This window comes from Cupressus sempervirens, chromosome 10, assembly GCF_028749045.1.
Source record: "Cupressus sempervirens isolate cs-2001-9-10 chromosome 10, ASM2874904v1, whole genome shotgun sequence".
Lineage (NCBI taxonomy): Eukaryota > Viridiplantae > Streptophyta > Pinopsida > Cupressales > Cupressaceae > Cupressus > Cupressus sempervirens.
The window spans coordinates 35,029,065-35,041,586 of NC_143127.1; the positions used below are offsets into that span (position 1 = coordinate 35,029,065).

Here is a 12,522-nt window from a genome sequence, read left to right on the forward strand (position 1 = left end):
ATAAGATTTGTGTGAGATTACCCATACAACAAAGTTTAACAGTGGATTAACAATTGTATCTATTGTCATGCCCCTCTTATTCCATTTTGCTCCAGTGTTATTTTCAATGATTTCCTTGGAATCACTCCTAAGTGTCTTTGGCCAATTTAGGGTTGGGTAACCAACAACCCTATGGATTATTCTCTTGGATATTTTGATAGGTCCTCCCCGTAGCCATAAAGAACCATCGTGAATTCAACTCAACACAATTCAAATCCATTTTTTTATGAATATATTAGGAAAATCTAGGGCTCGTGTTAAACCCTTTCTCTCTACAATTTTGTATTCTTCCTTCAAAACACCATTTTCACACAACCTATTGTATGCATCCCTTATTTCCATGTCTCCAATGCTACCAATTTTGTAGTTATAGCATCTCCTCACATCTTGCACCATTATTACATTTGGCGAGATCATAGATAATGTGCCAGATGGGTCTTGTTTATAGGCTATGTCAGGAATGGATTTAAACACGAGCTATTTAACTTCATTACTAACAAGCTAAACATTTATAACCTCCTTCCCTACAACATTTTTTGAATTAGATGCCATCTTGTCAAACTAGGGCTTATAAAAATTAAAACTGCATAACTCGACTCTTGATAAATACCTTGTGAAGACTAACAAACTAATGATGAATCTCTACACAAATCTTCTTCAATTGCTTTTGAGAAATTTCCAGGTTGCTTCTACCTATTCTTGCTCTCTCTTGATTTTTAAATGATGATAAATGAGCTCAAATCGATCATATACCCTTCGAAAACCTTGCATTTAATGTTGAGTGCTTACACAGTTGTAAGCTCAACATCAACCAATTTTGGATTCACTCGACATATATTGATATTTCCATTACTTGGCAACTACTACAAGCTTGACATCAACTAGCCAGACTACTAGCTCGACATCTTCTTACATTCCACTTGACACATATAGGGAAATTTTCATACTCAACAACAACATGAAAAACTTAAAGATTTGTCTTGGATTTCTAACAACACCTTGCATATTTGTTCATGCTAATTTAGTCTTTTCAATACTATATCCTTTTAGAATTGATGTATGATACCTCTAAATGTCAGTTCCACATACCTCTTGCTTGCCTAGTTTAATGAGGTGTGATCCCCTGACCCATTGGGTGAAGTGATCCCTTCTTTATTTGATGTGCTACAATCATCTTTCTTTTTCCATGTCTTGTTCATCTCATCTCTGATGTGTTCAACATCTGCCTTGCCTTTACCTTTATCAAATTCACAACTTGGTGCCTTTGACCAAATTGGATAGTATTTACTCATGTGACTAGTCTTCAAACAGCTAAAACATCTAGTTTGACTCAACCATCTTTTGTAATTGCCACTAAAGTGTGTCCTAATACAATTCTCAAGAACATATCCATATTTTCGACAATAATGACAACTATATCTTGTGTTATAATCCCAATTATAAGAGTTCCCATTGTTTCTTACCTTTGTTGGCTTATTTGATGACCACATGGATTTGGATCTACATTTAAAAAATCTATATCCATACTTCTGACAATTGTAGCAATATCCTTCAAATCTTTGTGTATACATGGTCTTGGTTCTACATTCATGTGCCTCATGACCTTGTTTGTTGCACTTATGACAATGAGTCGTGTTCTTAGGCTTGGCATTCTGATTTGTAATCTTGCTCCTACATATATTAGCAGTATGTCCTTTCTTACCGCAATTATGACAAGTAGGTTTGGAGTTCTTACCTTTGGTGTTCCTTTCTTTTGCAACTATGGATGATTCTCCTTCTTTAGTGCTTGTGTAGCCCAGTCCTGATGTATCATTGTTGGATCTAGGGGATCTCAGTAGTTTCTCAAAGTATTTGATGGCTTCATTTGGCTTGTTGAAACTTTTAGCAAATTCCTTTTCTCTCTTTAGGTTACTTTGCAATTGTTCATTCTGCAACTTCAATGTAGTTATCTCAATGTCCTTGACATTCAATTCATAGTTGGCATTCATCATTTGACTTAGAGAATACAATTGCATGTTGGAAATCTTAGTTAGCTTTGTTGACTTCTTTTCCAATCTGCTGGCCAACATTCTTTTGTCTTCTTCAATCATGGCCTTGTCTTCCATATCTTTCTTCTTTTGTTTAGTCACTTCACATAGCAGTATAGCTTGTGATTCTTGCTCTAGCTTGAGATTTTTTATTTCCTCAGCTTGGACTCTATTCTTTTCCATTAGATCTGCAACTACTGCATCAAATTAACTAGAGTCACCATCTATAAATAGCTTGGTAGTGTCTACCTCTTTGTATAGTATGTCATTCTCCACAATAACAATATCTTTCCTTCTCTTAAAGGAACTCTTTAAAGCTTCTCTTGCTTCACTCAATTGATGTAGTATGAGATGTATTTCAATATCTTGGTTTTAAATAGTTTTTCCCAACTTGTAACTTCCATTTCAAGATCTTTCCTCAAAGCTGCAAAGCTTGTCTTTTAGAGAACTAGGCTTTGATAGCAATTGTTGAAATTACAAGAGGAAAGAGTAAACTTCTAAGGGGGCGGGGGGAGGGGGGGGGGGGGGGGGGGGGGCTTGAATCAATAGTTTAACCTTGGGCCCATAAAACTTGCACCATTCATTCATTACATGCATAAGTAAGTTGAAAGAACATGTAAAGCATATGCATCTAAAACATATAACCATGTAAGCATTCACACACATAACACCAGATATGATTACCCAAAAACCCTCAAAGTGAGAAGGTAAAATTGGGGTGGGGATGACACCCACAAATCTTCAATACTGCAGTAATAAAGTGTATCCAATGAAGGTTACAATGTTTTGACCATGAAACATGATCTACCCTATGAAAGGTTTGCCCTATTAAAGGCTTACAAAGACTGTTAGATCTCACCTTGTTAGAGGATTTCAACACCTTGTTAGAAGTGTACCTTGTTAGAGGACTTCAACTTACAACTAAGTAAGCACCCTGTTAAAGGATTTCATACAACCTGTTAGGACTACTCTGTTAAGAGATTTAACTAAAATCACCTGCTAAAATGTCTGAGCACAGATCTTGCGATTGACACTTGCTTGCCTGATAATAGATCACCTCTACATAATATCTCATTGATCCTTCACGATCAGATGTCTCAATGCTATATCCTTTGCTCTATCATTTGTTCTTCTCTAATTGATTATGCAATTCACTCTTTCATCACAACTTCTAAGTCACTTTGAATGCTCTGCATACAAACTATCTTGTTCGCTCCTTCAATTCTTTCCACATTCACTCTCCTCTATCATAAAGAATTTAGGGCTTCTGCCTCCTTAAGAAAACTTAGGTGGCTTAGGGTTAGGTATGAATCTACGACTGACATTCATCCATTTTGTAGCTTAAACCTTCTCTTTTTATGATTGGTTGCATGCAATTGCATAGGGAATCCAAATATAGATGTGTCCTTATCTCCATAATATCAAAATATAATCTTAAGTCGGCTAAAAAACGGTTTACATAGTTGTTTGTGCCATTATAGACAAGTATGTCAAAACAATTTTACTTGACATATGAAGTCACTGATGCTTGGCATGCACTATTCTATATACTGTGACTCGACACCTGTATCACTCGGCATCCACTATTCACTTGGCTCCTTAATCACTCGACATGGTCTATCTGCTCGGCACTTGAGCGACTTAGCACATGAGTGACTCAACACTCATTGCAACTAGACATGGTCTAATATTTACATGTTGTGCTCGACATGTATTACTAGTTTGACATGAACTAAGTAAATGGCTCAAGTGTGTTGACCTTCACTTGTCAAAACCAATCTGAGATCAACAATTACCTCTCATTTCTTATTTTTAAAATTATTTGAAATCAACTTATAACAAAATTCCCATAAGACTCAACTCAATTTTCTATTTGCTATTAATGAATTTAACCATTTTGAAATACTCCACCTTTGTAATTTATCATAAAAATCAATGAAACATTTTAATTGAAATTATTACTATATTTTAACAATGAACTTATAAATAAAAAAGAGTCCCCTATTCTTTTGGTGGAATTAAATGATTTGTAATGTGTCCACCAACTTGTTGAATACACGACCTTGACATCATGAATAATGAAATTGGGATCGTGTCGTGTACAACACTCCCAAATTGAAGATCCCTTAGACCTAAACTCTTAGTCAAAGAGATTCAACCTATAACTTATTTGACAATATTAAATTGGAAAACAAATCCAAATTTATACAAAACTATAAAAAAAAAAAAAAAATGATACAAAACCATCCAAAAAGAAAGCAATATATACAATTTTCATCCTTAGGCACCTCCTAAGGCCTAGTAATGTCAAGGGTAAGGAAGTGAGTACTTCAGAATTCAGGAAGCAACTGTTAGGAGGGAAATTTAAATTTGTGTCCAAAATGTAGCGGGAAAAGCAAACCCTCGTTCCCGCCAATGCTGCTGAAAGATTCGACGGTCGCCCAGCTTAAAGGGTAGGGTTTGCATTTGAGCTTTTACAAGTCGAGGAGTTGTGTGGCATTAGAGAGCAAAAGGTGAAGATGTTGGAGCTCAGGCTGGTGCAGGGGAGCCTCCTGAAGAAGGTGTTGGAGGCCATTAAGGATCTCGTCACTGACGCCAACTTCGACTGCTCAACCACGGGCTTCTCCCTGCAGGCCATGGACTCCAGCCACGTGGCACTCGTCGCCCTCCTCCTCCGATCTGAAGGTTTCGAGCACTTCCGCTGCGATCGCAACATGTCCATGGGAATGAACCTCAACAACATGGCCAAGATGCTCAAATGTGCCGGCAATGATGATATCATTACCCTGAAGGCCGATGATGGCGGCGACACTGTTACCTTCATGTTTGAGAGCCCTAGTAAGTGCCCTTTTTCTCCTTGATCTACCCTTTTCATCCATAGGTCTCACTGTTCCAATTTAACTGCGAATGCAGTTCTATACTTGGTGGATCTAATAGGTTACTCTGTTTAATCATCTAGCCGTTCAATCAAATGTGTATATTTGGTTTGAAAATGTTGAATGATTGTCTGGGGGTCTGGTTGGGGTTGCTCTGTTTAATCATCTAACCATTCGACAAACAAGTCTCTGGATCGGAAAATGTCCTGTTTATATTGATGTAAGAGGTTGTTGAAGGTTCTTAACCCTTATTGTATAAATCAGTTCCTCTGTTCAATGATTTCACTCTCTTTCAAGCAGAGTAGTTGTAGGGTAGGTAACGGAGCTAACTAGAAGATGGTAGACCTCGTATGGCACTGGTAAAAGCCTGCATTTTTTCTCAAGCTAAGATTTGAGCATTTTGCCTAGTTTGGCTTGCAGCCACTGCCGTCTCTCTTAGTGGAAAGATTGGGTACTATGCCATCAATTAGAGTATATTTTGAAGGGTTCAAGCTGTCCTGTATTTATAGGTGATTAATAGACCCTTCGTGGGGGGTTACTTGAACGTGGGTAGAATGCTTGTATGATGGGGCATTTGCTTTTTTATAAACGAGCGTTTCAAATTTATTGTGAAAAGCTCGCATCTGCTATTAACATGGCTATCTAAGTACTCTCTGGTGCGTGAGTTTGGGCGTTTGGAAGTGTGAAGTCCAACGGCCACATTTTTTTATCTCCCCTGTTTCGGGCCTTTTATCTGTTCTGAAAAGTGTAGCTCATAACTTGTAATTGAAACATTTATTCTGCATGTAAATCTTTGTGTTTTCTTCTGCGAATTGTAAAAGGAATCCGTGCTTGCCTCTGTTGTGGATGTAATTAGAGTTGGCGGTGAGCTGCGTGTTTTGCTGTATATAGGTATTATTTCTGAGTTATGTTCATTGTTACTGGTCATTCACACTTTCGATCCGCATTTTATGCCTAGCAAGAACTACATGCGGTGTGGTTTATAAAGAAACTGTTTAACGCACGAATGTTGTGGAAGTCCTTAGCTTCATTTATTCTTTTAGGTTCTTTTCTGTTGTGATTTGTGGGTTTCAATCACTATTCACCAAGATTTGTGACCTGGTCTGATGTTATGGGAATCAGATGGTGAACCTTTGTTAGTTTCCAGGTTTTTTGGGATATGATTATGCAAATTTATAGTTTTCAGCTGTGTTTTTGGGTCACATTCCTTGATATATTCATGATAAACATTTTTCTGTTCTTGTTATTTCGGCCTATTGATATACAATGAACTATGATCTAAAATATTTGATTACAAGGTAAGTTTAGAATATTTGATCTGTTTTTTTTCATGTTTTTGGGTTTCTATCTGTGCTTTTAACCTTTGTTTAATCTTTACCTGACGATGTTTTACATCCCCTTTCCTGTTCCAGATCAAGATAAGATCTCAGATTTTGAAATGAAATTGATGGACATAGACAGTGAGCATCTGGGAATTCCAGAATCAGAATACCATGCAATTGTGAGAATGCCAGCTCAGGAGTTTGCTCGCATTTGTAAAGATCTTAGCAGCATTGGTGACACTGGTACAGTACACTATACTAAAAGCAGATTACAATTATGCATTTTTGCTTGCTGAGTATGCTGTAATCTAAACTACATTTTGTTTTGTTCTTTTTTCTTTTTATGCCATTGTTGGTACAGTGGTGATTTCTGTAACCAAGGAAGGCGTGAAGTTCTCAACACGGGGGGACATTGGCAGTGCTAACATTGTTTGCAGACAAAATACCTCTGTCGATAAGGTAATCTTCAAGTTATTAACCCATCCGACTATTCTGAGTTGAGGGTGGTTTATGTGAAATGCTTATGTTAGTGCATTTGTACTGTTTCACAGCCAGAGGAGGCAACCGTCATTGAGATGCAGGAGCCAGTGTCATTAACATTTGCTCTGAGATATATGAATTCTTTTACAAAGGCAACTCCACTTTCTAATACAGTAACTATAAGCTTGTCATCTGAATTGCCCGTGGTTGTCGAATATAAGATTGCAGACATGGGTTACATCCGCTTCTATTTGGCTCCCAAGATTGAGGAGGAAGAAGAAATGGCTGGAAGTTAAAAGTTTGTGTCACTCATTAGAGAATGATTGTTTGTAGCCCTTGTTTTAAATTTTAGTGTAATTGAAGAAATCGCTGGTTTTTTTCAATATGACGGCCTGCATTCCTTGAGTTGCTTGGGTTCTTACTGATGAGCTATTAATTCTCCCTAAAATTAATCTGATCTAGGTTTTACACATTGCATGACGTATATGGAAAAGCATTTAAATATTTTTTGTATTATCAAATAATATTTTGTATGTAGATTTCTATAGTTCATTCATATTTGAAATGAGAGATAATCTTTATGAATATGGTAATAGTGCTTTTAGGTGTTCATTTATTTAAGATAGATTAAATATTAAATAGTATATATTTTGTAACATAAAGTTTATAATTTTATGTTTAAATTATATATAAATATTATAAAGTTATAATAATTATTAATTATTAAATAGCATGTATTTTGTAATATAAAATTTGTAAATTTATAATAAAATGATTTATAAAAATTATAAAGCTATAATGTTTATTAATTAGGTTGTTTTGTTTAAATAATGTGTAATTTTAGGTTTTCCTAAAATTCTTGTTATTTCATCAATGTAACAAAACTTTTTCAAGTTAATGATATGTAAAAATAGTTGAAACTCTTAAAGACTAGTTAAAGTTAAATTTTCACATAATAATTTGATTATAGATTTCCAAAATAAGAACAAGCTAATATTATTTTCCAATTTTGCTAATATATATACAAGTGATTATGAGTTGAATTAACATAATATACATAATGATAAATTTGAAAAGGAAAATGTTGGCTATTTTGTTGAAAATATTATACATACAATTGTATAATACAAAATAACTCAATATTCATATGTGATAAAAATACATCTAAATAAGATTGTCTTGGTCTATAGTCATCTAGATACCACATTGAAATTTCAACCCTATCTCTTAAGCCTTTGGACATAATGTCCATTTGTAGATCTTGATATGAAAGTGTGGCCTAGGCCCTTTTATTGCCCAACCATTGAGTAATTAGTTCCTTGGAGCTCTTTTTAAAATGAAAAGTGCATTGACCCTTTGCTTGAGAAGGCTAATAGTTTGGCATTGATGGGTCAAAAGAAAATATAGCAAAATTGTGCACCTATCTATTAAATGTTCTTAGTCCAAGTAGAAATCATATATAGAGGGTGATAGGGAGAAAAACATCTAACCAAGCATATTAAAATAGTCATGCAAATAAAGCTTTGGCCAAAGTAATCTTAAATTCCCATATTAAGTTGGTATTAGTTTGGACAATTGTTTGTCCATACATGATTAATTAGCAAATAATTGTTTTCCTAAATGGGTTAGAGTTAAGATAAATATTTGTTAATTAATTGACTTTTAGAAGCAACTAGTAAACTATTGGTTGGGTTATTTTAATCAAGAAGCAACTAGAAACTTTTTGGTTAGGTTGTCTTTAATCAAGAAGCAATTAAAAACCTATTGGTTAGGTAGTATAAAAGGGGGTCAAGGGAGGCATTTGGAGAACACAAGTTTGTAGAAGCATTTGTAGTGTTAGCAAGTGAATTTGTAGTGATAGCAAATTGTTTTGTAGTGTTAGCAAGAGCACAATGATAGCATTGAGGATAGTAGTAGGGAATATTAGTGAGAGAAATTGGGAGGTTGTTAGAGTAATTGGGGGCCCACCCAAATGCCATGTTATGTAGATGATTGTGTAGAATGGTTGTTTAACTTGTAGAGTGGCATTTGGGTTCATCAGTGGGTTGCCATGAATTTTTGATTGACAATTCTAATTGTGACCTAGCTAGGAACAATTATTCAAGCTTGCATTTGCATGCATGCAACATGCTAGTGAAGTAAGAAATTTTGTATCTCTTGATTTGTTGAAGTTAATATATTTTCCATTTGTTAAATTGGTTTTCATATGGGTTTTTTTAGGGATGATTTGTTCAAAGATATTGTGTTTATTGTCTTGGTTATTTTTTTTTGTATTTATTAGTGAAGTTGTAGTTGTGTTATTTTTCAATATTAGTTATGAATTTATTTTTGGCAGTGAAATATCTTATATGATAAGAGATTAATAATTAGTAACTACAATAATGTTAATTTAGCGTTGTTGAGGGTAGAAAAGTATTACTTTAAGAAAAAATCAAGGGTTGATCTCTGTAGATTTATTATTGCTTTAATCCCTTGAGATGACTTTAATTGGTTTGAGAGATTAGGACAGATTGGATGGTGCCTCAAATTTTGGTGTTTGGAAGGCCAAAATTTCTTTATTGTTGGAAGAGAATGGTATCAAGGATTATGTTACCAATGTTGTAGCTGTGCCAACAAAGGTGATGCAACTTGTGGCATATAAGGATGATGCCAAGGCGAGGAGGGTTATCCTTGATGGTGTCAAGGATCATATTGCTCCACATATCTCAGAGCTCATCATCAAGGATCATATTATTCCACACATCTTAGAGCTAGCCATGGTGAAGAAGATGTGGGATGCTATTTTGAATCTATACCAGAATGCTACCACTAACAAGAAAGATGATTCTCAGAGAGAAGTTGAAGAAAGCTTGGATGAACTAGGGAGAATGTTATAAGTTACCTCGTCAAGCTTAGACTTGTCAAGGACGAGTTAGCAATTGTTGCAGATAGTCCCAATGATGATGAGCTAGTGATAATAGCCCTAAATGGGTTTTCTAAGCAGTGGAGTGTCTTTGTTCAAGTTATCAGTGGACGAGATACCTTATTGAGTTAGGATTGGCTATGGATTGATTTCACTCGGGGGGAGTTTAGACTAAGTCTTGTCAATGGGGCCAACAAGAGTCAAACAAGTGAGGTGGAACAAGAAAACGTTGCCCTAGTGGGGAAAGGGAAAGCAAAGAAGTGATTTAGCAAAGGATAAATTCACAAAGCGAGAAGGACCCTTTTAAGATCAAGTGCTTTGGATGCCATGAGTATGGTCACTATGTTAGTGATTGCCCAAAAAGGAAGAAGGCAAAGAAGCAGGTGGCAACTTCAGCAAGTGCAAAAGAACTCTCCAATAAAATGAAAGATGAGTTTGCACTTATAGCTTGTATGGTGAGCTCAACCTCATAGCGTGTTTGGTATATAAATAGTGGGGCATCATTTCATATGACAAGAGTTAGAGAGTACTTCTCTAGTTATAAGGAGGAGAACACCAATATCCAAATTTCTATGGGAAACTTGTCCAAACTCAACCCAATTGGGAAAGGGACTGTTCAGTTTTAGAGGGAGAATGGAAAGATAATTCCACTTCATAATGTGTTGCATGTGTTAGACTTAGGTATGAATTTGATTTCTATTTTTGTTCTTTAGGATAAGGGGTATAATGTACTCTTTAGAGGGACACATGTGTTGATTAAGCACAAGGATTGGAAGTCACCCATAACAATTGGATTTAGGAGTGGTCGCCTTTATAGGTTGCAATTTGATACTTCTAAGGCACTCATGAGTAGCAATAATCCTAGAGATCTTGGAGAGCTATGGCATAAGAGGATGGGCCATATTCATCATGGATTGCTTAAATTGCTTCGTGAGACAATGACAAGTGTTCTAGAGGTGAGCACAGAGCATGATGATGTATGTAAGGGATGTGTGTTGGGGAAGTTTGCGAAAGCATCTTTTCCAAGGAGTGACACTAGATCTGAAGGTGTTCTTGATCTAGTACATTCAGATGTATGTGGATCGATGTCGATGAAATCTCTTAGAGGATATGAGTACTATGTTACTTTTATTGATGATTTCTCTAGGAAGACCTGGATATACTTCTTGAAGACCAAGGATGAGGTTTTCAATCAGTTCCAAGAGTTCAAGGCTCTTGTGGAGAACTCGATAGGAAGGAAGATAAAGGTTCTTTGGTCAGATAATGAAGGCGAGTACAAAGGAAACAACTTCAAGGAGTTCTATACTAGAGAAGGAATCAAGAGAGAGTGGACTGCTCCTTACAATCCACAATAGAATGGAGTTGTTGACAGGAAGAACCATTCTATATCGAAGGTAACAAGAGCTATGCTACATGACCAAGACATACCCTGCTATTTACAGGCAAAAGTGTGTAGTACAACAGTCTACATTCAAAACATAGTTCCACACAAGGTACTAGGGAGGATGACACCAGAGGAAGATTTCACAGGTAAGAAGCTTGATGTTAGTCATTTCAAAATATTTGAGAGTTTGGCATATTGTCATATTCTAGGTGATACACGTACTAAGTTAGATCAGACTGCAGAGAGAGGGTACTTTGTTGGGTACAGTGAAACCTCAAAGGCATATAGGATATTTATCCTTGACACTAGAAGAATTATTGTTAGGTGTGATGTAAAGTTCATGGAGGACAAGGCATTTAGAAGGTCTAGAGATTTGCCAACAGATGATTAGAGTGAGAAGCTAGTAGAAACTTCAAGGCCTAGTCAAGGGCATCAAAGCACAAGTATAGTTACCAAGACAAGTGTAGGCTCAGGTGGTGAAGATTCATAGAGTATGGACCAAAAGGTGCAACAAGAAATGCATCTAGAAGACTTCGAGGTTGATAGTTCATCCTCTACAGCTGGTAGCAGGAACATGAGGTTCAAGAGACACAAAGGGATACTCAGGAGTTTGTGGGAGCTCCTAGAAAGATTACTAGAGAGCTAAGACAACCAATTGGGTTCAATGACTATGTGGCATTAGTTAATTAGTTGGTAGATAGTGAACCTTCCAGCTATCAGGAGGCTACATGACATCAGGTATGGTGAGATGCCATGGTTGAGGAGAATTCTTCAATAATATAGAATGATGTGTGGGAGGTAGTGCCTAGACCAACAGATAGGGCAGTAGTTGGATCACACTGAATCTATAAGATAAAGCACAATGTAGATGGTAGCATTGAGAAATACAAGGCAAGGTTTGTGGCCAAGAGATTTTGTCAGAAGGAGGGAATAGACTACGAGGAGACATTTGCTCTAGTGGCCAGGTATACTTCTATATGAGCTGTGATCTAGTTTGCAACACAGATGGGATGAAAAATCCATCAAATGGATGTCAAGACAACATTCCTTAATGGTGAGTTGGAGGAGGTATACATAGAGCAACCAAAAGGCTTTGTAACACACAACAAAGAGACCCTCATGTGCAGATTGAAGACAACATTGTACAGACTAGAGCAGGCTCCCAAAGCATGGTATGAGTGCATTGATACATACTTGTAGGAAATGGGCTTTGTGAAGAGTGAAACAGATGCTAAGCTCTACTACTTGGTGGTGGAAGGTGAGGTTCTCATTCTTGTTCTTTATGTGGATGACTTGTTTCTTATAGGTGCACTAGGGCTCATAAAGGATTGCAAGAGGGACCTTGAAAAAGAGTTTGAGATGAAGGATTTCAGACTTATGCACCACTTTCTAGGCATGGAGGTGTAGCAGATAGATGGAGAGATTCTCCTTGGTCAAGGGAAATATTTCATTGAAATCTTGAAGAGATTATGGTGGAGGATTGCAAAGCCAT

General features: G+C 36.4%; 1 protein-coding gene across 1 annotated transcript; it reads left to right on the forward strand.

Annotated features, from left to right (window-relative positions):
• Positions 1-4,542: 4,542 nt before the first annotated feature.
• On the forward strand, positions 4,543-7,127 carry LOC149532432 (DNA sliding clamp PCNA). The gene is made up of 4 exons (XM_089805041.1): positions 4,543-4,904; positions 6,355-6,507; positions 6,626-6,723; positions 6,816-7,127. The coding sequence occupies exons 1-4, from the start codon at positions 4,586-4,588 to the stop codon at positions 7,038-7,040; spliced, it is 795 nt and encodes a 264-aa protein (XP_089661167.1). The 5' UTR covers positions 4,543-4,585; the 3' UTR covers positions 7,041-7,127.
• Positions 7,128-12,522: the final 5,395 nt, after the last annotated feature.

What these genes read in the sequence shown, in the direction of transcription:
- LOC149532432 (XM_089805041.1), top strand. Translation starts at nt 4,586, where the DNA reads ATGTTGGAGCTCAGGCTGGTGCAGGGGAGCCTCCTGAAGAAGGTGTTG. An exon ending in CTTCATGTTTGAGAGCCCTA is followed by an intron (nt 4,905 to 6,354) that starts GTAAGTGCCCTT and finishes TTCCTGTTCCAG; the next exon opens with ATCAAGATAAGATCTCAGAT. An exon ending in TAGCAGCATTGGTGACACTG is followed by an intron (nt 6,508 to 6,625) that starts GTACAGTACACT and finishes TTGTTGGTACAG; the next exon opens with TGGTGATTTCTGTAACCAAG.